At 52.8% G+C, this 26,201-nt stretch overlaps 2 protein-coding genes across 5 annotated transcripts in view; one reads left to right on the top strand and one right to left on the bottom strand.

Annotated features, from left to right (window-relative positions):
* ARSG (arylsulfatase G) overlaps window positions 1–26,201 on the top strand; it is a 51,454-nt gene that overhangs the window by 2,730 nt on the left and 22,523 nt on the right. Inside the window, exons 2-3 of one of the 2 annotated variants that reach the window (XM_075169430.1) lie at window positions 1,819–1,928; window positions 4,818–6,544. The gene's annotated coding sequence lies outside the window, so the exon portion shown is untranslated. Of the gene's footprint in view, window positions 1–1,818; window positions 1,929–4,817; window positions 6,545–6,577; window positions 7,048–26,201 lie in introns of those variants that run through there. The other variant, XM_075169431.1, reaches the window with a different exon arrangement.
* On the bottom strand, window positions 11,339–20,320 carry SLC16A6 (solute carrier family 16 member 6). 3 transcript variants are annotated; one of them, XM_075169427.1, is made up of 6 exons: window positions 20,117–20,320; window positions 17,852–18,094; window positions 17,077–17,220; window positions 16,180–16,308; window positions 14,364–15,185; window positions 11,339–13,742 (listed from the first exon to the last, which is right to left on the bottom strand). In XM_075169427.1, exons 2-6 carry the CDS (start codon window positions 18,084–18,086, stop codon window positions 13,501–13,503), a joined length of 1,572 nt encoding a protein of 523 aa, XP_075025528.1. In that variant the 5' UTR covers window positions 18,087–18,094; window positions 20,117–20,320; the 3' UTR covers window positions 11,339–13,500. The 3 variants fall into 3 exon arrangements, with proteins under 3 accessions (XP_075025528.1, XP_075025526.1, XP_075025527.1); XM_075169425.1 differs by lacking the exon at window positions 20,117–20,320 and adding an exon at window positions 19,089–20,071; XM_075169426.1 differs by lacking the exons at window positions 16,180–16,308; window positions 20,117–20,320 and adding an exon at window positions 19,089–20,074.

Here is a 26,201-nt window from a genome sequence, read left to right as displayed (position 1 = left end):
AGAGAACACACCTACGCAAACCAGTGAGCCCAGGAATACCTCCTGCTAGAATGTTTCATAGAAAAAAAGCCTCCTGGTTGCATGCGTGGAGGCAAGCAGTCCCCTGAAGGGTTTCAGCTCCATGATGGGAGCGTGGTCACGGTGCCTTGTCACTCGTGATGCTTTTTCCCTCCGTTTTTGCAAGTTCTACACAAATTCTCCTCCAGAAAGGGTGATGCTCTAATTACAAAGACCATGAAGGTCTCCTTCACTTGCTGCTGCTTTCACGCAGGTCTTTCAGAACTTTCAAATTAGCAACTTTTAAATCAGCTGTATTAATAAAATATGCTCCGTCTCTTTCATGCACACATTTTAAATGAATAACTACAATCCTGTTGTAAATACACACTGAAAAAAAACCAGATCAGCAACAAATGCAGCATGCCGGCGCATGGGTCTCGTATTTGATCGGCTGTTTTGGGGATGCGGAGCTCTTTTCTGAGCTGAAAGCTGAGTTACAGCTCAGTGTCATGGTTTTGTCCCATGCTGATGATTTTGTCGGCGCCGCCGGTTGTGGGTAACATTGTGTTTGTGTTTTTAGCCTCATGTATTGCCTTGCTTGGATGTGATGGCAGTAAGCAAAGCCCTTCTCTGTGGCAATAGACGATACCCATTACAGTAGTTATTGCAAACATCTGTATTGCTGTTACGCATTATTTTGGACTGCTGCTGCGTAGTGCTGTTTTCCTTTATTTATTGGTTAAGATGGCAAATATCAATGCAACAAGTTCTTGGCATTATAAGGAATTGCAAAAGGTTACGTGTATAGTGGGGGCATGTTATAAATGCCATTTAGCAGCAAGTACATGTATTTTTCTCCTGAGAAATTGGTAGAAATTTGAAATTCATTGAAAACTGAAATAAGTGGGAATATTACAGCTCCGAAGAAGGGCCGTGAAGCGAGTTGACCTAACTGATGAACAGAGAGGACTTTAGGCTCTTTGTCGCCCGTCAGAGTGGCGATGTCCGACAAAAGACGGTTCCCAGTGCCTTGTGCTGCAGAGAAGGGCTGTGAGCGCGGTTTAACGCTCCCTGTCTCGCCAGCCCCGATCCCAGCTCCCTCAGCTGTTGGATTCTGTAATTTTTATTTGCATAAGTCATTCCGTTGCAGCCGGCAGGATGATCCAAGAGCCGCGGGCTCCTGCTGCAGGAGCGGGTTGAATGACTCTGTTATAGCTGCAAAGTCCGAGCTCTGCCAGCCGTCGAGGCTGAGGAATAAACTCCCCACATTGATGCAGTGGTCAGCTGGAGGTTTTGCCTTTTGTTGAGCATAATGATATAGAATTTAGGTTCTAGCTTCAACAATAAAGATCAACTCTTGTCAAGCCTGTTTAAGACAAATTTTCTTTGGGTATAGTAATAAAATCTACTGTTTGGGCATTCTTAATGGTGATTTTTAGCTGATGTGGTCTACTAGGAATTTTGCTGAGCCCACTTAGTGTCCATAGGGCTGGGAAGATTTTTCCCACTAGCAGTCAACAACAGATTCAAGCATCTTTCTTACTCTTCTTTCTGCTTTTGTAAAGTAATATTTCAATGGTCTGTGAACCAGAAAAGAACCATCTGGGCTGGTTTGTCCTGAGGCCCACATCTGCAAAGAGAGCTTGGTCTTGAAAGTTTCACTTTGGAATATGATTGTGTCGGAATGCTCAGGCTGTCCAGCTCAGTAATGTGCACTTGCGTACGTAAAAACAATCCTGTGTGTTCACAGATTTTCTGTATATTGCTGCTTGTTTCCTGAAAATAGGCTTTTCACTGGTGTTTTGGTTTTTTTTTCAGGGGACCCCTTGAAATATCTAAAGAAGAAAAAGCCCGGAGATACCAAGTACTGTGGGAATAACCCTGATGAGTCTTGGAATTTCACATTGGACAAGCTTCTTTGACAAAAGGTATTTGTTTTACAGCACAACTTTTAAGTGTCGAAAACTAAAATGACTTTCAAAATATGAACAATCAGCTTAATAATAGGAAAAATGCCAAATCACGCTTGCTGTTGAAGTGTGGTGGAAGGCGAGCAGGGGTACTCTGTGTGGTTTGCTTTATGCAATTTTTAGAAGACTGATGAATTTCCAACTCATTAAGTTCTAGGTCATTTGGAAAAGGCAGGGACATGGGTAGTATCGATTCACTGCGCTGCTTAGGCACCCTTTCCTTTGCCAAGTTTCCCAAGCAGATAAAATGAAGGAAGGGAATTCCTAGCAAATGCCCTGTTGCTTGCAAGTGAACTTTTCCGTTGTAAGGGAAAAAAAAGCGTACCGGATTGTTTTTACACACTGAAAATCGTCGCTACATGTGAATGACTGGACACAAGATATTATTTTGCTGTAAACTGAAGGCAAAGAGTGTAAAAAGATAGTAGGGGAAAGAGAGCCAGGCCCTAAGCGACCTCACGCCACGTTCAGAGCGTGCGTTTGCCTCCTGGTTGCAGCAGGATTCCCTGATGCCTGAACCCTACTAGACATAAATACGCTCTTTGGTCCCTCCCTCACAAAACAATGGCTGCGTTCATTAAAGCTGTCATGTATTAGACTTTCCTAAAGACATCATGCTTAAAAAGATTTGCACGGTGGCGGGGTGACAGTGCAGGCTCAACTAGCAGGATCCGTGGGCATGGACAGCAGCAACCCCGCAGTGACATTTAGTGAGAAATAAAGCTTTAAAAAGCTGAAAAGCAAGGATGAGAGTGGAGGCTGGAGCTCATGCTGCCTGTGTGAGCTTTAGCATCCCAACTCCAGCCTGTCTTGAAGCTCATCTTTTCCGTCCCGTGGCCAATGTGTCCCTGCTCTCCAGTGGGTCACCTGTGTTTCGGCAGGGTCGGGTCCTTGAGTGCTGCGTGGTGGTAGCCCACGCTGGCTCTCTCGGCTCTTGCATCTCCCGGGAGCTGCCTGCAGTATGTCACGGGGGGAACAGCGCTTGGGGAAGGACCAGCTCAGGTGTGCACGGGGGGCTGCGGCACCCGCGGGTGGGAAACTCTCATCCCACCCGTGTTCCTGCTGCTGTAACCAGAACGCAGCATCGCCGCTGGTAATTACCCTCGGGGGTGTGCGGGAGAGGCCCTGAGGCACGGGTGCCCCGTCCCTCGTGATTCCTGTCCCGAGTGACCGGGCGGGACCGGCGCAGCGCCGCGGGGGGGCCGGCAGGGGGCGCCCGCGGGCCGCGCAGCCGGGCGGTGCTGCGGGGAGCGCGGGTGGGACCCACGCGCGGGGGAACTGGGGGGGGAGCGCGGCTCTACCCGCCGGGAAGCGCTTTGGGACCCCCCTGGCAGCGGCGCCTCCCCTGCCCGAGCTCTCCCCCCCCCCCCCGCCCCGGGGCAGCGGGACCTGCGGCTGTGCCGGGGCTTGGCGGGGGCAGCGGCAGGGACGGACGCGGGGGCTGCGGGCACCTTCCCCCGCACACTGCTCCGCTTTGACGGCTCTTCGGCACCGGCAGTCTCTAATTTGCCGCTTCTCAGGTCCCGCCGGGTGAGAGCCCGGAGCCCATCCTGCAATGGTCGGTGTAAAGGAGTGGAGGGAGATGAGGAAACGCCGGTAGGAGCCACTCACCTAACGCAGGCTGTTATCAGACCCTGACTCAGGAAATCAGGCAGGTTCTCCGTCTCCGTCACTGCCCGTGGCTGCAGGGAATGATGCAGGGCTCCTGGAGGAATCAGACAGGCATCCCCTGGCCCTCTGCCCAGTTTGCACAAGCTGCAGGCCGATGTAGGCTCTGACATTATAGAAAGATGTAGGGTACGGAGACGGAGTCACGCAACCTTTTCTTTCCTCCCCTTGCACTGCAGCTGTGCTGTCGGCACCCACGGCAGGGCCCTCCCGCTGCTCACCCCTCCGCAGGGCATCGCTGCCCACCCCGCCTGGCAGGGCAGACCCCGGCAGAGCTGGTTCTGGTGGCACAGGAGAGCTGGAAGAGCCCGAACCTACGGCACGTGCCAGCACCACCAGCCGGCTGCTTCCCAGTAAAGTCACCTACTGCCCTACAGAAACCAGTGCTCACGAATGTTAGTGGCACATCTTCAAAGCTGTCTCATCACCCATTCCCAAGGCCTCCTGGAGACAAGGGTGTCCAGGAGCAGCGTGTTATCATTAGAATGCTCTGGGCAGATTTCTGGCCACCCTTCTCCCTGGGAACCTTGTTCCTGGCTGGATGTGTGCCTGTCCCATGGTGGGGCAGACCCCCTGGGCACTGGGAGCGGGTACCTGGCCCCTGCCTGCGTGAGCTCTGCCTGGGAACCATCACCTCGCGCTTGAGATTGGATTACAACATCAATGGTGTGCATCAGTCAGCCTCGGTTTTTAACTTCCTTGCAGGATGAATTTCACAACCCCTACGTTAGTTTGTGTTTCAGCTGTTGCTGTAGATACTGTAGCTTCTGTCTGTGCGTGTTTTCTTGTTTTTCTCAGCTTTCTACCGTCTTACAGACGTAAAAACTGAAGGAGCACATAAGTTCAGGGTTTCCAAAGGAAACTGTGGTCTGAGACATGCAAAGAAATGTCAGTGGTAGAGAGTTATACTTGTGGTTAGTAACTGTTTATTTGTTTTGCTAAGTAGAAGCAGGTGTTACAGAAGAGTCAGGGTATTTGGGGAAAGAGGCAGAAGGGTTGCGTTGCTCACACGGGTTGGGGGTTGAAAACCTTCTAGCCAGTATTAACCATATTGTTTTTAAATACCAGAAGCAGAATGCAGTGGAGAGAGAGAATTATTTTGCTTTAGTCTTTCAACATTAAGATTAAAATCTTTCAACTTTCTTATTTCATTTTCATTTGATGTGTTACATCTTGAAGACCTTACTATCAAGGAATGCATGAAGACGATAGCGAAACAGTGGCTGGAACCCAAATGCGTTCAGCAAAACCCCTACAAGCGTTCAACGAGAGCCGCAAGGGGTTATTAAAATGCCTTGATGTGCTGCAGGACTAAAGCATAAAAGCAGAGTGTATAGTATATGCAGAAAAGCTCATTTATTTGAAGGGTTACTTTCTGTCATTTACTATGTTCTATTTTAAAATTTACTGTCTGACAAGAAACTACCAGTGCACTAAAAATTCTTCACTGAAAAGCTAATGTTTGTATCATCTCTTGGCTGACACTGGTTGCTAACGTGACGCTACGGTATTTGGTCTCTGCTGATGCCATGCGTATCCAGGAACGTTTGTCTTCATCACTCCTGAACACATCTTTGCTAAATGGGGCCTGGGGTGAGCAGTATCCCACACAGCTGCGGGCAACGTGCGGTTTAATTCTTTGTATTTTATAAGACTAATAATAAAGTTGCAGGAATGAGAGTCCCTATGTAGCAGTAAAAGGGTGTTTGCAGGTGAAAGGAGCAACTGTGAATGAACGGCTGGGGGTTGGGGTACTGGCACTACTCAGCACGCGATGTGTGCTGTCCCGAAAGAGAGCCTCAAGGACCAGGATCTGTCCACAGCGTGGGCTGCAGGGCGGGGAGCAGAGTCTGGTTGCATTTAAGAGTTTGCATGAGGATCGAGAGAAGATGCCTTGAACTTTAATCCAGGTTATTTACATAGTTACTCTTTTTTTTTTTTTTTACTCAGGTTCCCAGATCTAATTGGCACTTTGTGCAAAAGTTTTAATTTCCTGTGTCAGGATGTTATTTTTAATTACTGTGACCAGGATTTGGTTAGGCTTCCGTTTTTCTTTACTCACCCAGGTGGGATGCTTCCTCCTCGTGCTGACTCCCTCGTACCAGGGCCCCAAATCAGGCTGACAGGGGAGAGTTCCCACCGTGCACAATTTTCAGGATTAATTTTTGCCCTCTGGTTTACTAATCTACTTTTGTGCTCCCTTCCTGGTCTTACACACTGTGAGCAATTAATTTCTCCGAAGTGTGTGAATGATCTGCTGTTCTGACCGTGAAAAAGTACCCACCAGAGTGCATCTCTATACATTTAAAAAAATACTCTTTTGAAATAGAATCACTTATACATTCTGATATTTGCTGCTGCTGTTTCCTTGCTTAGTAAAATTTAATTTGACACAAATAGATAGTTTATGTCCGGTTATCACTTTACACACCGTTAGTTGACCAGCTTGGCCCCCTCTGCTGCGCTGAAGGTGCTTTTTACCGAGGAGAAATCCAACACGTAGGTCAGGCTGCAAGATCAGTGTCTAGCGCTTGAAGACAAACCCTGAGGTTGAAATTCTTGTCTCATTCAAAGCTGTGCAAAAGAGATTGAATAAAAAGCTTTGAGATTTGAAGATACAAGGGTAGATCTGGGAAGGATAGGGGTTGTCTCAATGAAAACATTTTACGACCTAAAGCCTGAAGGTGGTTTTGTATTTAAATATTTGGGTGATCTATTTGCATCGGGATTTGCTCTAACTGCTGTTGAGGGAGGGGGTTTCCACCTTCTCTTTTCTGAGTGCTCTTGATTGGGATATTGGAAGAAGCTGTGAAGGGCTCTGACTCCTCACCGGGGGAGGCAGGAGGAGAACAGCCAGCAAAAGGGAGACAGAAAAACTGCCTTTATGCCTGCAAACTCCTTTCCAGGTACAGTTTATTTAATGTATTGTTCTTGCACGGGGAATTGCATGAGTTCCCGAAGGAGGGGGAGTCTTGCAAGGCCGGAGGGGTTTCTGTGCCGGCGAGGGTGGACACGAGTGTTGCTGGAGGTGCGGTTTGGGGTTTTCAAGCGGGGGCAGAGACGGAACCCCTCGCTGGATTATCTGCAGCGCTGATTGAGCAGAAAAGGGCCGTGTTTTGCGAGGGAGTGACTGCGTGTCTGTCATGCAAGGGCTTGCTGGAGGTCGGGGAGCGGATTCCTCTGGTGGTACCGAGCAAATGGGGGTGGGATGTGCCCCCTCTCCTGCCCGCTCTCGGCCATGGGGGATCGCCGGGGGGCCCTTTGCTGCGGGCTGGTGGCGTGGCCACCTCGCCTGGACTCCCCAGCCCGTGCTCCTCCCCTCGGCGTGGATGGGGACGGGGAGGAGCGGGGCTCCCGCGGTCACGCCACGGCGAGGGGAGGACTAAAACATGGCAGGCAGCTCTGCACCGTGAGTGCACAGGCTTTTGCTTCGGGCTTTTCTGACTGTGTCTGGGGGCAGAGGGGGGGGGACCCGGCTTCGCGCTGGCTTTCCCTGGCAGTGCCGAACTGCCTGGCGTCCTTTGCTCGGTGGGACCGGTTGGCAGGAGCCCATCCCAGCGGCACGGGAGGCCTGCGGCACCCGATAGCGCCTGGGGCTGCCCCGCAGCGGGGCGCGGGGGCAAGGCTGGCCGTGGCTGATGCTGATAAACTGTTGTTGCTGCAGCCTGGGGTGTCTGAGGGAGGAAGATACAGGCGCGGGGTGTTTGGTGGCTGTTATTTGGTACGGTGAGGGCGAAGTCGGAGCGTGCACGGGAGGCCTGTGGCTGCAGAAGGAGGAGGAGAAGGGAGGGATTTCACGGCGGGCGGGGAGCCCTGCGGTGTGTGGGAAGGAGCTGGCTTTTCTGGGGGTTCAGCTCCCAGCAGGGCCCAGGCTGTTGCTCCATGCGTGTTTTCCAATTTCAAGTTTCCCAGTGTGCACGTTGCAATATTCGGCAAAGGCTGGCTTGTCCCCCAGCGCTGCTTTTGGAGGAAGCTTGTCCTGTCCTGCATCCGCAGGGATACATCCCATCCCGTGGCGAAGCTGCCTCCTGGAGCCGGGGTGCGGAGGGCACCCTGCCCCGCTCTTCCCTCCTCTCTGTGCAAACCAGAACCTGCTTTCACACCCGCTACGGGCTCTCTAGGAGAATGCAACGTGGGAACGTCAAGGTGTAGTAATTGCTGTGCCAGCTCCTGCCCGCGGATGCTGAATCCTGAGTAGAAGTGGCCATGCATGTCGAGGTGTCCTCAAATCCCCGCTGTGCTCCGGCTGCCAGGGCCGGCTCCGGCCGGGACACGCAGCCGCTGCGTGGTCACCGCCAGCAGAGAGAGGCAGGGGAGGGGAAGGATTTGGGTAACTTTGGTCAAGTGCTGTGCCTGGGAGCAGATAAAAGGCTTCAGCAGCAGGTTTGTCCGAGTGGCAGTGTCAGAATCAGACCTTGTCACATGAATTCGTATCCTTCAGGCGATCTGTGCATCCTCCACTGTGTTATTTAGTCATTCATTTACAGTCAGTTTACACCCCCCGTAGGAAACCTTCCCCACCATCACACACGGCGTGGAGGTGCAGCGGGGGCCACGTGTACGGGCTGCTGAGCTGGGGGTTGGGGCACGGGAGGGGAGCTGATCCTGCTCGCTCAGGGCGGAGGTTGGGAGGGTGCTCAGCAGGGGTTAGGGGGATGCTCGGCTTAGGCAGGAGCATCACCCTGTTACTGTGCATGGGCAGCGGTGCCCTGTGCCCTCCATGCCCACCTCCTGCAGTCCTTGAACCCCAGGTAGAACTTCACAAACGGTCTTTGCTCTTCACTGGTGATTTTGGGTCTTCGTCCCATTTTGCAACATTAAAAAAAAAAAAAAAAAAACAAACCAACAACTAGCCACATCAACAGCAAAACGCAAAAGTCTTGATGTGCTTGAAGTGCTTCAAATGCCTAATTTTGATAACTTCCCGTAGCACAAGTGCAAACTGCTGGAGATTAAAGCGAATTAGCGGCGCAGAGAGGCAGGACGGTGGGTACCAGCGTCCCTGGGGAGAGCAGGTCGCTGAAGCAGGAGCACAGGGTGATGCTCAGTGTTTGCCGTCACCCAACTCGGTCTCGCTGCTGCTCAGGCTCTTTGGGGCTAGTTTGGGCCATTCCTCTGCCAGGCTGACTGCGGCAAGCAGCCGGCAGCGGATAAAGTAGAAAAAGACGTTCACAACATTAATGAAAGCTTTGACAAAAAGGAAGCGAGGCAAACTATTGTCTCCTCGGCCTTATTCTCATAATGTCTGCGTGTAATAAGTCTTTTGGTTATGCTTGTGGCTTCTGTGACAAAGCAGTGATTTAGGGGGCTGTCTTTACAGAGGCAGAGCTGCTCACACGGGCCAAAGTGCTGGTGAGTAATATTTTACCACTAATTGTTGTAACTGGAGCTTGACAACTGCAGCAGGAAGGAGGTGGGGGGTTGCATTTGATTTATTGGATGACTTACTGCAATTTGCAAGAGCGAGGTTGATGCTAGCGCAGCCACAAATTTGCAAATCCTGCAAGTAAAAGTCCATGTGAGTGAAACCGGGGAGGGGAAAACTCCGTGTGTTGCTGCCAGGCTCCCCCGAGGTCGCCCGGATCGGCGGGAGGCACGCACGCATCGCGGCTGCAAACCGGCTCCTCGAACTGACGGATGCCCGGGAGCCTTTCCCACGCGTCGCCGGTGCGGTGTGCCGGTGGGAGCGGGGGGTCCTGTCTTTTGGTGTGGACATCAAGTATAAAATAATTCCTTGGGCAGCAGTGCTTTCTCTCTCAGCCTTCAAACCAAGCCAGAAGTTAGAGGGATGTTTTCCTAAACCCAACCTGTGAAGCATCTTTAAGAAGAGCTTTAAAGAGGGAGGGAGGAAGGCTGCTGCTTGGGCTTGCATCACTGTGAAAATTCAGGTCATGTTTACTACGGGCAGCTGGAAAATGATGATCTCAGATACTAACAAGTAACATCTGAAGGGAAGCATTAAAACATTCAAGCTGTTTTGTAAGCACCTACTTTACTTTTTTCCAAAACCAGTTTAGCTATTTTTAAAAATTCATTTGTCCTGTTGAAGTACCTGATGTCGGCTTATCTAAAATAAGTGAAAAAGAACAGGAGGTTGCCCTTCCTTTGAATTTCAAATGGAAAAATGGTTTTGTCGGGCTTTTTTTTTTTAAAAGACCCCAAAACAACAAACAAGCCCACTGTACAGCTTCCTTTCTGCTTCAGAAAGGATAGGTACCTACAGACTGAAGGCTTTTTGTCCTTCTGCAAGCTGACCTTGTGTAATTTCCTTTATTTACATTTGGCTGGCACTGGCCTCATTGACTACAAGAGTTTATACAACCACTTTTGAGAGGAATACCGAGGCTTGCAGAAGTGAGTTTTGCCCCACGTTGTCGTCTTATTTACTGGTACAAAGTAGATATACAATGCTACTGAATAAAAATAAGTATTCTTATCCTATTTTGTTCTGGCCTTAATGCCTTCATACCAGGATAACAGAGGAGGTCATGGGCAATTAATTTAAACCAGGTGGGAAAAATTACTCAAAATTGTTTCTGTGCAGGGAGACATCTGATAGTGTTACAGTTTTATGTGCTTTTATTTATGTGAACAGTGTGCAGCCTTTGTAATGCTTTTTTGGGGGTGTTGTTTTGAGGAAGCTGTTGCAAATAATGTTTGTTCATTGCTGTAATTAAGCCAGACTCAAATTTGGAGACAGATTAGCGTCCCGGGACTTTGGTATTTGCGTTAAGGCTGGTCAGCTTGTATGTGTGATCACCTCTGTTCTAGGACTTCTGCAACCTGAATGAAAACAAATTGCACTTAACAGGTATCAGTGGCGTGATGATTCCTTCAACAAGTCGTTCATTTGCAAATCTAATACATGCACTGGTATTTGGAATTAAGCAGCATGGCAGTGCTACTCCTTGCAGGGTTTGGTGATGCTAGGAGTTATGGGCTAAGCGGGGGAGGGCGTATCTCAGCTGGTGGGAAAAGAAATAAGGTTTGAGGGAGAGAAAATTGCCCTGTAGTGCGACTATCCTGCTATTTAGTAGCTTGATTTCTGATACATGAGCTGCCTAGCCTGGCATGGAGAAAGTATTCTGCAATTCAGAGATGATAAAATAATTACATGATTGCATGCTTCTTGAAGACACGAGGATAATGTGCCTAAGTGCCACCAATTCAGTTACCACTCAGAAGAAGAAAAGGCTCCTTCAAATCAGGCCTCCCCGGGTAAGGGTTTGCAAAAGTACCCTTGAGGTCAGCACTAATCTACCAGCTTCCAAGCAACTCATTTAAAAGAACGTGGGATTGCCCAATTTGCAGGGTAAACACACTTCAGGCTGAGGCAGCGGCATGTGACAGCCACGCTGCCACGAGCCCTTCGGGTGGGGAGACGGGGGCTGGACCCCGCAACAGCCCCGCGGGGCGAAGGCTGGCCCAGGGATGGAGAAGAGGGAGAGGAGGAAAAGCTTCTTCATTTTCTTTATTTAAAAAAAAAAAAAAAAAAAGAAAAAGAAAAAAAAGAAAAAGTTTATTGCAAAACTCAGTGTTTTAGAGTATTTCCAGAGTCCACTAGGTACGTTACAGACAAGTCAGTAAATCCTGCTTTGAACGCGTTAAAGCCTGCTTCTGGGTCTTCTGCGCCCGCACACACACATACTCACTCGCTCCCCTGCTCGTGCCGCGACACAGACAGGAACAGAAACGGACTGTGAGGTCAGTGACAAACATATTATTTGATCTGTATTGGAAATTGTTGTAAAAAAAAAAAAAAAAGAAAAAATTAAATTACAGTAGAACCTCGCAAATCTGCAGAACAGGGAGCTTCCACACACACGCAAAACCTGGAGGCCTTATTCCACTTCCAAGCAGAGTTGTAATAGCAAAGTGCTGTAGTGAGGTCTCGTATCACAAAGACTTCAATAATCCTACAATTATAGTCTACAGAACATTTACCAAAATGCTTGAAGTATCATAAATTAACAATAAATAAAAAGTACATCTTAATGCAACATCGTTATTTGTTCATTTACTCACTGATTCACAAAACTCTAGTTCTCTGTAAGGGGTCTTCCAGTCCTGGGTGCAACGCAGCGAGGTTCTGCTGGCCGTGATAAAGTGCTGAGGCAGAGGAAGGACACGAGACCGCGGGTCTCGGGCAGTGAGGATGAATTGCTCTAGCCACTTGGTTGCAAGAGTGCCTGTTTTTTTTTTTGTTTGTGGTTTTTTTTTTTTTTTTTGGACATCTAAGACAGAAAAAAACAAATCAAGCACCTTCCCAAAAAGAGGCTTTTTTTTTTTTTTTTTTTAAACAGATTGTCCCACATTTCTATGGCTGGTAAAATACAGACAGGTCAGCGTAGCAGTTAATGCATGATGCCACTTCCACTTAAATACACAGAAATATTGGTCTGGGTTTTTTCCAAACCAAAACAGACTTGTTTTATTTGTCCCCCTGAGTTGCTTAGAGGCGTTAAGATGCATATAGGTGGGGTAAGCGAGCTTGTGTCACTGTGAGGAGGAATCTCTCCCGTTAAGACTAAACGAACAGCTAGTGCGTTGTCTCTTCTCATTCCCTTCACGCCTTCAACGTGCACAGGCTCCAGTTCATTTTTCACTGAAGTCAGCAGCCAAAAAAGCCTCTCGCTGACTTTGGGGGAGCGGGGAGAGCCGGGGAAGGGGGTACGGCTCAGAGCAGCCGCCCCGTGCCCGCGGGGGTGGCAGATGCGGGGAGCAGACTGCGAGGGGCTGGGTATCGCGGGGGCTTCCACATTCATTCGGTGATGCGGCAAAGATTTCCTTGTGCACCCGTAAGCGAAGGTTTTTGGGTACATTAAGACATACTGGGCCAAATCCTCCCTGCGGGGTGGGCTGGTTACGGCAGCGGAGCTAGGTCCATGGACACCAGCTGAGGCCTTTTGGAAAGAGATGCTGGATCTGTAGTTTGTTGGTTTTTTTTTTTTTTGTCCTTTTTAAAAAACAACTGGGTTACCTAAGACCTACCTATTAAAAACAGCTACACTCTATGCTGTAAGAGTAAGTTTCCCAACAATTGCACAAGCTAGCGATACAAGATAGGTATTGAAGAGCTTGATATAAAGACAGCTTTCTGTTATGCAAAAGATAATCTTTCCTCTCCCGTTATTTAAGCTAACCTCTTAACAATCTTAGAATAAATTAATAAATACTAGTTAAATTAGAACAGTACATCAGATCTGACTATCAATAGAAAACAGTTCTAAGGATACCAATCGGGAGGAGAAAAATGATCTTACGAAATATGTGCAGTAATAACTGGCCATAAAGACGTACGGAGCCTCCAATTTCCCAGCATTTGTGACGTTCAAGTTAATTAGAAGAACATTAGCAATGGTTTAAGTCAGCTATCTAGCCTAGCCTCCTCCTTAAATCTAAAACATGAGTCCATATTCTTCCAGAAGACGACTGTTGGCTACTGGTGGTGTACGAAATGCTCGTCTCCAGTTCATATCACTGGTTTCTGGTCTGCGTGGAATTTGTGGTAGGGGATGGGTGAGGACAGTCAGAGGCTGAGCTGCTTCTGCTGTTGCTGTTCTCAGTTTTTCTGGGATCAGTCGAACCTTTACCTATGCTTGTTATCAGGAAAGCAGGAGTGTGCATCACATCTTCATGCTAAACAGAAGTTATTCTTATGTGGCTATCCATGTTTTCTATGGAGCTTTCCATTGTTGGTTAAAAAAGTTCTTTCTAATAATAAAAAAAAAGTTGTTGGTAGCAACTGTTCACATTTAAAATTTCACATTCCCTTTAGAATGTAGTTTTAAAACGTGGAGCAGAGCTGACGTTTCCCCCCGTCTTACGCCGAGTACGTTAGATGGAGAAGGAACAGATTTTTTTATGCCACACCGCCACAGCCTTTTCCTGAATTTTCTGCTTTTCCAATATCCATTTCAATAAAGTCATCTGGTAAGTCTGGTACGACCTCCGCCGCGCTCTCCTCTGCGCGCTGCTGCTGGCGGTGGCACAGCCCAGCCTTGCACGGTCTCACCAGGGACAGAAACACAGCACCCAGCACCATGCCAGCAGCACAGGAGTAAAAGGCTGAGCTGTAGTTCTGTGTGGTATCCACTAAGACACCTACGGAAAACACGTTTACAGCAGTTAGCCACAACCGACTCTCCCTTGCCCATCCATCCCTCCTATAGGATTTTTAATCCGGGTACCACTGCGTCATTTTATTTGCAATCAAGAGATACTCAATGGCAAACAAATGCTACCTTAAAAAGAGTAAAAACATTGTGTTCAGGGGTACGCAATGTCATCTTTAGGCAAGTCAGAACCCTTCGGGCACTGCAGGGACGGTAAGACTGAGATGCATCAGGCATCTCTTTATTATGATAGAGACTTCACCTTTCTGCGGTGTATGGCAGAAATACATGCACAGTGAAAGCGATTTGTTTCTGCCGTTTGCTAGAGCCTGAAGTGATGCCAGTTTTAGGTTTCTAACAGGATCAGGGTAGCACTGCAGTATTTTCCTTCGTTCTGAGGTTCCTCAGTAGAGACTGCCTCATCGGTGGGACTCTGCAGAGCTGCATTGCAGCAGTCTTCTGGCTCCGAGAGCCTCCTAATACTAGTTGCAGGGCTTTTAGGATAGGACTATGATTAGCGCTGCCAGGAGACTTTCTAGACAGAGATCAGCACCAACAGCTGTCAAACATACACAAAAAAAAAAACAAAAAAGAAAAGTTTTGGAGTTACCTGCGAGGGGTGGTCCGGCCAACCCAGCTAAGCTTTGAATGAAGACGTAGACTCCAGCCGCAGAAGACATCTTTGCGATGCCAACCACGTCGTCTTCTGCCAGGAGGGGAATATGCGTGCCCGCTACCGTTCCAAGCATGAACCCAAAAAATATGCTACATGTCATCAAGCCCCAGAATTCAGAGGCAAAAGGGAAGGCAAACAACGCTACAGACAGCAGAACAACGCAGATGAGTTCGATGTAGATCTTGCGGATAGGCTTTTTGTTGAGAACCCAGCCAGCTGAAATTCTTCCAAAGACCTCTGCGATCGCCATGGCCGACAGAATGTATGCCGAGTGGTCTTTGCCGATGCCAAGGCTGAGACTCAGGGGAATGATGTAGAGGGAGGGAGCGAAGAAGCCCAGGGTAGCGAAGAGGCCGAAGAATGCATAACAGATAAAGCTATAGTCTTTCATCACAGAAAAGTCCAGTAGTTTAGTTTTTGGTTCTGGAGGGGTGCTGTTAGTTTCAACAAGTATCTGTACGTGTTCCTTTGGTTCTTCGCTTTTCGGCTCTGCTTTGGTGTTTCCAGGCACATTGCTGGGTGAGGTAGTTATTTCTACTCCTGAGTCTATGGACTCTATTGAGGTGCGCGTTTGCTCGTTTTCAAGCATGTACTTCGTCTCCGTGGGCTCTTCTGGAGGCTGCGCTTTCACTTCTTCTTGCTCTTTGATGATAATGGGTCGCAGCAGTGATCCACAGATGACGATGCTTAGCTGTAGCACCCCGACAGAAAGCAGGCTGTATCTCCAGCCAATCTGCTCCTTCAAAGCAGTAATTGCTGAGGAAAGAGGGCAGAAGAAGAAGAAAGTATAACTAGAAAAGCCTGTAGTTACATCAAGGAGCTATTTGAATTTACAGCTAGGGAAGTATCTGGAGCTTCATCACTGGAGGGTCCCAAGTACCTCAGCTCTTGCAGAGGCTGAGCAGGGGTCCCTCCTGGTCCCTCCTGCCCAGGGGTCTGGCACCCATGTTCCTCCCATCAGCTGCTGCAGACAAGAGCTAGGAGTTGCATTTAACATCTGGCTAGCAGAAGCTATCCTCTAGGTAGCCACTTTTGAGATCCCAGCAAGTTTGGGATGTGCGAGAATGAAGGTGGTGTTATTTTTAGTGAATGAGAGCAAACTCAACAGTCGAGCTTCCTCTCTCAGCTGACCCCACCCTGAAACCAGCTACTAGAGGAAGTCTCTCTGCTCTACTCAAAGGTGCATGTCACTGCTTAATTACAAGCCTTCATTTGCAATCACAGCTGCTTTGCAATGGGTATTAGCTGAAAGCAAGCATGCACAGCAGAAGACCACCTGAACTGGAGAGGACAGGCGGTGACAGGGACACGCTGCCTGGGGACAGGTCCCCAAAAGGCTGGAGCAGTTCGGCAGCCCATGCTAAGCACAAGCCCACTAACCTTTAGGAGCAGTTATGAGTATTGCAAGTGTTTTAAATAGCTGAAGTTTCTTGGTCTTATTTTTAGCCTGCTAGATCTATATAGGGAACCCGGCGGGCTGCGTATCAGTGAGGCACGTCCTGCTCTGGCAGGCGATGGGGAGAGCTCAGGCATCGTTAGACCAGTCTCCAGGATTACTTGTAACCCTGCCTGCAGGGCACGAGTGCCTGGGGCATGTGAGCAGCCACCTGTGGGCTTTAGCAGGTCATGGGAAGGTCCACAAGCACCCAGGTATCGATGGCTTTTGGCTCCCATGTGCTTGGGAAAAGGATGGGAGCAGTGTTGTGCTTTAGGCATGCACGGATGAACTCACAGCGTTCGGGCACTGTACCTGGTGCAAAGGAGAAAACAGCAAAACATTCCCCTGTAGATGCCACTGCTGTGACCAGCGAACGTCTTTTGTCAAAATACTGTGATAAAATGGTGACAGTCGGGAGGAAAGAGAGGCAGTATCCAAGGCCTGTGAATAAATGCCAAAAATTGCCATAACAACAAGTAAGGGAGGGGGAAACACCGATGCGAGAACACGTTAAGTCAGCTTTCCCAGTGGCGAGATTACAGTATCATTTCGGCCAACTCAGCAAGTCACCCTGGAAAAAAACCATTGGGGAAACCAGAATGTTATTTTTTTTTAAAATTGGAGGGGGTAAAAGAAAAAAAAAAAAAAGAGAAAAAAAACAGACCAAGAGACCCAACCTCCCAAACCTGCTAGAAAATGCCTTCTGTTCCCCAACAGCCAGCGGGGTCCACTTTGAGGACCTCATCGGCTTAAAGACTTTGAGGCTGTAGCAATTGCTCCCCGAAGCGAGGCAAGCTACTGGCCACGAGCATGAGCAGGACACCCCGGCCAGATTGGAGAGGGGGAAAAGTATCAGGGGAAAAAAAAAAAGAGATAGAGGGAGAGGTTAGAGGATTTGACCCCGTGAACAGCTTTCATGTCCCCAGCGGTCCCAATCGATCAGAAGCAATCAGTCCAGCTGCACTAGCGCAGGGGTCTGCAGGACCAAGTCCCAGGGTGGTCCCCAGGGTGACCCGGGGCAGAAAGCCAAGCCTTCAGCCCAGGTCATCACCTCTACCGGGAGCGGGAGGTCAGCTCAGAAGGGGCAGCAGCATTTCTCAAGCACTCTCAGTACCGTGGAGAGTAAAACCCCCATGGCCAGAGCTGCGCTTGCTGGAAGCCGCAGGAGCGAGCAAAGCGTTCGGCAGGTACGGGAATAGGACGACTCACCAGAGATGACACCGATGGTGACATACATGTCCACAACAGTGCGGGCGAAGGAGGCGGTGACCATGCCGGTGCTGATCAGCACCCCTCCGGCCATCACCACAAAGCGGTGACCAAAGCGATTGCTGAGGACCGTTGACAGAGGAGCTGGATGGGTGGGAGAGGAAGAGGGCCATGGTCAACACCCAAGTCAACTACTTCACAGCTACCATCTCCTTCAGAGGCGCTTCTTGTACCCCTGCCCAGGTCCCCGTGACATGCCACCTCCCCTGCCAGTTGGCCTCACACAGCTGAGCATTGCCCCAGCGCCATCCTTGGAGCACTGGAAAGCTCACAGCATTTAGGATGTGCTAGTGTCTTCATCAGAAGAGACTAAAGATGGGTGCATGGCAGCCTGGGACAAACCTGCAACACCACCCACAAACAGCAGTGGATTTCAGTGAGGCTCAAGTTATTTCTAATCCTTTTCACTACAGACTTAGGTTGCAAAACTCTTGTTTTCTCCCCTTGCTGATGAGAGCTAAACGGCAGGAGCAGGATCAGCAACATAGACCACGTCCCTGTACCATGCAGAAGGACACGAGATGGGGCTTAGAGGGACTGCCGGGCTGAGACGGACATTTCTTGGTATTTCAGGAGCACACAGTCTCTGGGCTTTATGGCTGTTATTTATAATGGAGCCATTAGAGACAGGGAAGTCACAGGTACCAGGTCCTCATGTGCTGAGTCAGCAGTATGACCGCCCCTTGCACTCGCGCTGAACGCCTGTTGCTCTTACCTGTGAAGGTCTGTACAAACACACATATGGATATTATCCAGGATATCCTGCTGTTGGTTTCATCAAAGCTTTCCATCAGGTCATTAAAGAAGACGCCAAACGATTTTATGATGCCGTACGTTAGAGCTTCCACAAAGAAGAAAGCAAAAGCAATTGTCCAACCCCATCCTCCGTCAGGCACTTTAGTATAAACATTTGGAGTGGTGCACGGCATTTTTACAGCTTTGACAGTCATTTTTTGATCTGGAAAAGAGGGGAGAAAGAGCCAGGCATCAGTTTAAGATGAATTTTGCTGAAAGAGGCAGCTGTAACATCACTAAGGCACCACTAGCCGGTCCCTGTGCTGCTGAGGGATTAAATGCAGGAGTTGGGCTGAAGTTTCTGCCTTGGCCACCCCACTGGGCTCGTTTCTGCTGGTGCCCTTTGAGCCCAGGACCAGAAACTCCCCACTCAGCACCCGGGCGAGCTGTTCCCATCAGCAAAACCCAGCGCCCGGGAGCTGTCATCTGTATTTCGGTGCGTGGGGGTGGATGGATGCAGATCGTGAAAGATCCACCGCGGGCTGGTGAAGCCGCAGGAACCTCCCCAGGAGCATCTGTCCTCCCCGCCGCACCCTCCCGCCTGCCCCGGGGTGGCCGGTGGCACCTCGGTACCACCCATTTGCTGGGGGGTCGGTCAATGATACAACCCACCATCGCACCCTGCGCTGTCCTAAACCCACCGAGCAGCCGCTGGCACTCGGGGTGACGGTAACTCCTCGGGAGCCTGCCCATTCCCCAAAATGGCTGCTCCAGGGCTGCCAAGCCCCGGCTGCCCACAACGCTGTAGCCTGGCAACAGGGGGTGGGGACACCCCCGCTGCCACCAGCTCCCCGTGCTGTCCCCTGCAGCCCTCGGGGTCACTGTCACCCCCCAGGGCAGGAGGAGGCTGAAGCCCCAAGGGCTGGAGGGGCTCACGCTGTAAGGCACAGGGGGGTCTCTTCAGCCCTGCTCCCTGTCACCCGGGGGCTGTGGATGCGCAGGGGCAGTTTTTGTCCTGCACGGGGGTCGTCGCCGAACCCGAGCACCGCCACACCTGCACGGGGGGGACAGTCCCGGGGACAAGCCCCGGCTCACAGTGGCCACCCCGGGAGGGGACGGTGAGGTGGCCGTGGGCTGCCGCCCCGGGCGCTGCTGGCCCCCCGCCCCGTCGGCTGCCTCCGGCCCCACGCCCGCGGTGTCCCGGGCACAGCGTGAACCTGCGGCTCTTGCGGGCGGCGCGTTTCCTCCCCACGCCGCCGTCCCCAGCAGCCACCAGGCATTTCCCTCCTCCATTTTATACTCCAGATCATCGGCACGACTTTCTCGGCAGAGGAAGCCAGAGCGGCTCGGGCAACGCTTCCCCATCCCACTGGGGAACTTCTCACGGAGGACCAGGCGAGTGCGTGCGCATTCCCGGTGACACTGGCACCAGCACCCACCGGGGACCCGTGAGCGGCCCCACGGGAGCCTGGCTGGGGTGGGTGATGCAGGGGCCCACCCAAGGGGTCCCCTGAGCGGAGCAGGGGGGTCTCGGCACCCCGCTGACCCCTCTGCGGTGCTACACGGTGGGTCACGGCCGGTGCACGGCTCCCTTGGGGGCTTTTCTGCCGAGGGATGGAGCGAGGCGTGGGCTCCAGCATCCCTCCGGTGGTGCCCGCACCCGGGCTCTGCTGCAGCCCGGGCCGGGCGAGGGGCAGCCCGGGCGGGGGCTGCAGGCAGGACCACTGCCGTGTGCCCAGGCGGGAGTTTAGCCTCTGCCTAAAGTTTGTGGGAAGTGCCTGGATACCCCCCGAGAGAGGCTCCGGGTCCGCAATGAATTCCTGTGTCACTGCACAAGGAACGGGGGGAGATTAGATTAGAAGGAAGCACGCTATTTAGAAGCGGAGGGGAAAAAAAAAAGAAAAAACCCAAACCACAAACCTTGGCGTACATTATGTACATTTAAAAATTAAAGAAATTACGATGGGGAAAAAAATTAAAAATTAAAATGCCAGAGCTCAGGGGCCCGGCGTGGCCCCCCCTTCCCTGCATCACTTTCCGAACATTTCAGACCTGATTTCTGCATCGCCACCGCCGCACCGGCTCCTCGGCGGGCGCCGGGGCCGCCAGCTAAAAATAAAGGGATGCGGAAAAGGGGAGGGGAGGGAAGCAAAAAGGCAGGAAAAATAAAAAATATTTTTAAAAAAAGCCAAACAAAGCCCCCCCTCCTCCTCCTCCTCCCTCCCCCGGGCGGGAGCCCACTCACCGGGCGGCGCTGGCTGCTGCGGCCGGGCTAGGGGCTGCCCATGGCCGGGGCAGGGCGGGCGGGCGGGCGGGCGGGCGACCCTCGGCGGCGGGGCGGCGAGAGGAGGCGGCCCCGCTGCCCGCCGGCCTCCGGCCGCTGCTGCTCCCGCTGCCCGCGGCGGCGGCTGCTCTGCGCTCGCTCCCAGCCCTTATATACCGGCTGGAGCCGGTCTCCGCCGGCGGCTCCGCAGCGCCATGTGCGCGCCGGGCCCGGCTCGCCCCAGCGGCGGCGCCGGCACCGCGTGTGCGGCGGAGGGGCGGTGCTGCCGGCGGGGGAGCCCCCCCCGCCCCGCTCCCCGGCCCGGCCCCGCTCCCGGCCCCCCGGGCCGGCACCTGCCGGAGCGGTCTGGGCTCCCCCCCCCTCCCCCGCCCCCGGCCGCGCTGCAGCCCCGCGGGGGGGGGCGGTCGGGGCTGGAGCGGCGCCGGGCGCGGCAGGTCCCCGCCGGTTCGGCTGAGCCGGAGCCGCGGCCGCGCTCCCCCGGGGGTCGCCGGGCGGAGGAGCGGGGGCAGAGCGGCTGCAGCAAAAACTCTGCCGGTGCAAAGTGGTGGTGGGGGAGAGCGTCCCCGCCGCGCCCCGTGCTGCCGGCGCTGCCGGGAGCGGGTTCGGGTGCCCGCCACCCCCTCGTCGCTTCCCCCCCCCCCCCGATGCCGGGGGCTCTCGGAGCCCGCTCCGGTTTGGTGCCGAAGTTTTGAAGCCCTTTGTTTGCAGAAAAGGCCTCCATCTCCTTATGGGAAAGGGACGAGATGGTGCAAGTTGGGGGGCGAGCGAAGGATATCCCCGCACGCTTTAGGCCCTTTGGGCAGCATGGCCGGGATCCGGCTGCCTGCCTCCCTCCTCGCCCCGCAGCAGCGGGATGCAGTGCTGGGAGCATCCCGGGTTTGGGCTCTGCAGTGCTGGGAGCATCCCGGGTGCGGGCTCGCAGCGGAGCAGGCAGCCACCGTCCCGTCTGCCGTGCGAGGCGCTGGGGACAGGACGGGAGCAACCGGGACGGGGTTGAGCACACGCTGAAGCCTTGCACGCCGTTTCTGGGGACGCCAGTGTGTGCCTGTCCCCTCTGCTCCAGCATCGCGGGCAGCACATGTTACAATTTTAGGGGAAAACATCTCCTTTATGTAGGGAGCTTAAAAAGTAGCAATTTGTGAGTCAAACTGGGAGCGACTCACCACCTACGTGGATGGGAGAGGAAGGGAGCAGGGGGGTCAGACATCTGGCACAGAGAGCACGGGACAGGATCTTTCCCGCTCCCAGCAGTGCCCGGCAAAAGGGGATGGAATTAAAACGATGAGCGCTTTAGGGTTTCCCCTAAATTTCCCTGAAATCAGTAAAAAAGAGGAAAAAACTGGCAGCGCTGCATTTCCCGGCTCACTGTGTCACAGCCACCGCTACTGCTGCATCCCGGTGCTGGCCTCGAATCGCTGGGCTCGGATGGACGCTGCCGAGGAGGTTTCAGAGCCTCGCACCATTCCTCGGGGCTCCTGGGCGAGTGACTTTTGCCCGCAGAGGGCTCAGACTGGGGTGGTGACCAGACCCCTCCTCACCTGCCCTCCCGCGCTGGCCCGGGACCCCACCGCAGTTCGCTGGGTTGAAGTGGAACCTGGCGATTCTGGTTCATACCCCTGGAAAAACTACTTCGGTTAAGATCCTTCAGTGCCTCGCCCGTCAGCAAGGGCTGCTGCGTTTGAGTTGGCAGGAGTCCCTTCTCTTGGTTTTCTTTTTTTTGTTGTCACAATGGGAGTCACTAGTGGGGCGGCGCAGGTAAGGGTAAGCGGGCAGCGGGGTCAAAACTCTGTAAACTTCTGACAAATCAGGCAAATTAGCTATTGCTTTCGCTCGGGAACTTAGAAAAAGCTGCCGCTGATTTCTCATGGCAATTGCCTCCAGCAAACCGCTGATGCTCTTGTCCTTGCCGGGAGGTTTCGGCAACTTCACCCCTCGCGGTCCCATCCTAAAGGAGCTAAAATCCAGGTGCTGGGCCATGGGAAGCGATGGGCACTGCACCCCGTGCGTCCTTGGGGAGCCCTGTATCACCCCATCCCGCGGTGAAACCCCCGAGGGGTTATGCCTTTCAGGGGTATGGATAACGGGTGACCACCTCGTCTGGCCTCAAAGAGCCGATACCCCGTTACACAAGCTTTTCCTTGAGAATGGGTCGCCCTCCCCAAGCTGTAATTCTTCCTGGCAGCGACAGTGCAAGTGGTTATGGGACAACAAAAGAGGTTTGTGCCTCCAGGGGAGAAATAAGAATGCAAATATCTTTGGCATGAAAAAACAAAGGCGATTTACTCCTTGGTATTTCTTGTCAGTACTTTGCATCTGTCTCTGCTTCACCTTCTCATTCCTTTCCTTTGGGCTTTCCAAGTGCAATAAGGCTTTGGGGAGCGACGGGGGCTGGAGGGGCCCCGTGGGAGGGACGGGGCTGATCGCTGGTGGCTGCAGCCTCTCCGGCCCAGGGCTTCGCAGCTCTGCTGTGAAATGCTTTTTCCCCCGTGTTGTTTGCCCGCTTTGGGGGGATTTGCCCTGCTGCAGCTTGGCCTTGGAGAGGGCTTGGCCGTATTTTGCCGGGACACTTTGCCCCTGCACATCCATCGTGGGTTCATCCCGTGCCTGGCAGCGGCTTGCACCAGGACGTGCTTCTCCACCTTCCTGGTGACTTCTGCACCGCTCCCAGCCTGGGTGCGTGGCCGGTGTTTGAGGGCTCTGTAAACCATAGCGAAGGAGGGCAAGCGTCCCGACAGTGGGCATAAATCAGCCGGGAGCTGGAAAACAAGGCGGGCTGCAAACAGAAAGGGAGCGCGGGCCCCTGCTTTCTGCCGCCGGATGGGTCAGGGACTTCCAGTTCATGTATTCTGCTGGGGTTCGCCCAGCCCTGCTCGGCATGTGTAATGTTTTCTCTGAAAGACCTAGCAGTTAGATGGGTGAAAAACATTCTCCTGTCTCAGGAGCTGGCAGAAATCCTAGTAAATCTGCAGAAGTATGTTTTTGTCGCTGCTGCTTATTCTGTTAGGGGAACTAGTATAAACTATTCCAGTAGAAAACCTTTTCCTGGAATAAAGTCTTGACTCTGTTCAGAGCATTGTCAGGACAGTTGTACCGGGAACGGAGCTTTGCTGGTAAACATGGCGGGACCGAGGAGGCCTAACGGGGCAGACGCAGAGCTCGTGCACCCTCTGCCCCACGGACAAACCCCTCACAGGGCACCTGCTGCCCTTTGCTGTGCTCAAATTAAAAATAAAAGCTGTGCATGGTTAGTTTGGAAACAAAACAAGGAATTTTTTTTCTCCCCTCTGAAAGCCTGGCTGTCCCTGCCGGGATGTGCCACCGGCCATCCCCTGCAGGCTGTGGCTGGGCATCCCCCGGTGGGGTCATCCTTGGGGACACGTCCCCATCCCGCGTCACTCGGAAGCCATGGGGTGTGCATGCAGCTGGAGCCATCGCTTCTGCTTGCCTGCCTCAGTTTCCCTGACCCCGGCTGGCACGAGGGGTGATGCTTAGAGCCCTCGCGGTGGTCCCGGGATGACAGCAGGTGCCTGCTCCGGTTTGAATTTCTCATCCCCTGCTGTGTCCTTATCTCCCCGCTCCTCGCAGCCGGGACGGGGATGCCTGCCGGGGCTTTTGGCAGGAGAGCAGGGCCGCTGGCGTGGGTTTGGGCCGGAGATCAGAGCTGTGACGCCCCGGGCGGGGTGCGAGCCCTGGGTGCTGGCAGGGGACGGCTCAGCGCAGCCGGCACAGCCAGGCGTGCTTCAAAGGGCGGCAGGTTTTTCTGGGCTCCGGCTGCTGCTTTGCTCTCCAGGCAGGCGTGAAAATGTGAAAGAATGTGAAAAATGTGAAAATGATCGTGCTGGCCCCAAGATTTGTAAACTTCTGGTTAATGTGTAATAAATACATGACAGATACTGCCAGCGCTGGGCCGGTGACCACGGCTGCTCAGTGGTGGTAGGGCCAGTGGTGGCATCCCCGAGCCGAGGAGACGTCTCCCCTCCTCTGCCCTGGGGCCAGCCCCAGGGTGTCCTGAGCAGCTCCGGTTGGAAAGGCTTTGGGGCTTTTCTAAACTGGTTTATCTGGTTTTGACTTATCCCTTCTTCTTTCTGTGAACCGCCTTATCTGGCTTGCAGAAATGCACTTTATTTTATTTGTTTAGTTCTTCCCTGGTACAAGGTGCGTGCTGTGAAGCCCGGGTGCACAGCATCTGGTCCAAGCGATGCCGGTGCTTGCAGCCCAGCGCCGTGCGGCGAGGAGCACGGTGCCGGTGCTGGTTATCCAGAGGCCTCGGTTCCTGGGTGTGATTCTGCCCAGGTAGCTCATCGGGCTGTAACCACCAGTGCAGTATTTCCTGCTTGGCACAAAGTGAGGTGCTGCAACAACCATGTTCCCACCATAGTCAGTCTGGGGCAATCTCTTATGAGTCACTTACGTTTTTGGCAAAAATAGGTAAAAGATGATTCTTCAGCTCTGTGTGGGTCCAGCTGTAGCAAAGCTATAGGGGACAGAGATGCAGGTCCTGGTGTGGTGGTGAGCGGGGACCAGGGCTCGTCCCAGGGAGGCTCCCCGTGGCCGCCCTGGCACTGGGAGGATGATGAGGGCAGAGCCGGCAGAGCTCGGACTCGCCCAGGAATTCGAGATGAAAAGGGTCGGAGAGGCGCCTCTGCCAAGGAGCCCGGAGGAGAGCACGCTGGAGTTGATGCCAAGGGGTGGCCTCCTGTTCTGCCGGGGTTTGGACCTGCTGTGGACGAGGACGGTTCTGCAGGAGCCTGGCGAGGAGCCGTGCCGGTGCGTCCCAGCTTCCACGGGCCATGTTCCACCTCTCCTTCAAATGGCCTCTGAGCATCAGAGATCAAAAAGTTTCATCTGACGCTAATGCATAAATTTCAGCGCTGGATGACTAATTTAGAGAGAAGAGAGTGTCCTTTGAAAATGGTTTTGATTGTTTTTGTTAGCCGTGTCATCCTGGCGTCCCTCCCCCAAAAAAATGGAAAGGGCAGAGATTTGTGGGTGAACGTGGGTTCGGCTCCCTTGGGTTTTGCTCGGTTTTTCTGGGTGGCTGCAGGTGCTGACAGGGGGTCCCTAATGCACGTTGTGTGGTGCAAGGGATGGGGTCCGGCATGGTGCTGCATGGAGGATGCTCGGAAAGGCTGGGGCTTGGTGCAAGGACCACGCTCAGCCTGGCAAAGGGGCCCGGGAGCTGCTGGATGCTGGCGAAGGTGCCGGAGGGTAGGATTACATGGTGTGGCTTCCTGGAAAGGGTGAGCACCACCCACCTTAGGCACGGCTCAGCTGAGATGGTTACGTGGGGCTTAGCTGAATTTTGTCGCTTTATTTTTCCCCCAAAACTGATTCCAGTGCTGGGTGATATCCTGCTCCATCGCCCTGCGGAAAGCCCAGGCCAGAGGGCTGAGATGGGGCTGAGGTCACCCTGAGCCATGCCCGGGTTAATCCGTGCTCTTCCTATGAAGCTGGTGGCTCAATTCCCTGCTTTCCTCGGTCCAACTGGGCTCAGCCCCTGAGCGGGGGTGTTGGACCAAAGCAGGGTGGCTCCTTTCAAGCACCCATCCCTGAAGAAACCCCAAGGGCTTTCCGAAGAAATTGCAAAGGGAATTTTTCATGGGAAAATAAAGGTGACTTAGCCGCCATCAAACATGTCCACATACCTAATCTCAACTCTTCTTGCCGTTTGGCAGCTCAGGGCATGAGGGACAAGCTGTGGGTGTGCTGTTAGGGTGCAGAATGGCTCATGCGCTTTGTTCGGGCAGGGCTGTGCAGCCTCTCCTGCAGCTCACCCCCCTCCCACGGCTCAGCCCACTGACCCATCACATCCCACCCCATTAATTCACGCACCGAGAGCTTTGAGGCCGTCGGCTGGAAGTTTATAAATTGACGCTTTGGGCTATGAATTATGAATGGAGTCACATCCCTGATCACGGCAGTGCTACGCCGACAGTCCTGAAGCTGCTGATCTGAGCGACAGCCCAAAGCTTTTAAGATGTGAACAGCGAAACCTGGGAATAATTTGCTTTGCCAGCTACAAACCTCTTTGCCTACAGATGGGGCT

The sequence above is a fragment of the Calonectris borealis genome, chromosome 20 (genome assembly GCF_964195595.1).
Source record: "Calonectris borealis chromosome 20, bCalBor7.hap1.2, whole genome shotgun sequence".
In the NCBI taxonomy this organism is placed as follows: domain Eukaryota; kingdom Metazoa; phylum Chordata; class Aves; order Procellariiformes; family Procellariidae; genus Calonectris; species Calonectris borealis.
Note: the sequence above shows the minus strand (reverse complement) of the source record. Positions and strands in the feature narration are given on the sequence as shown.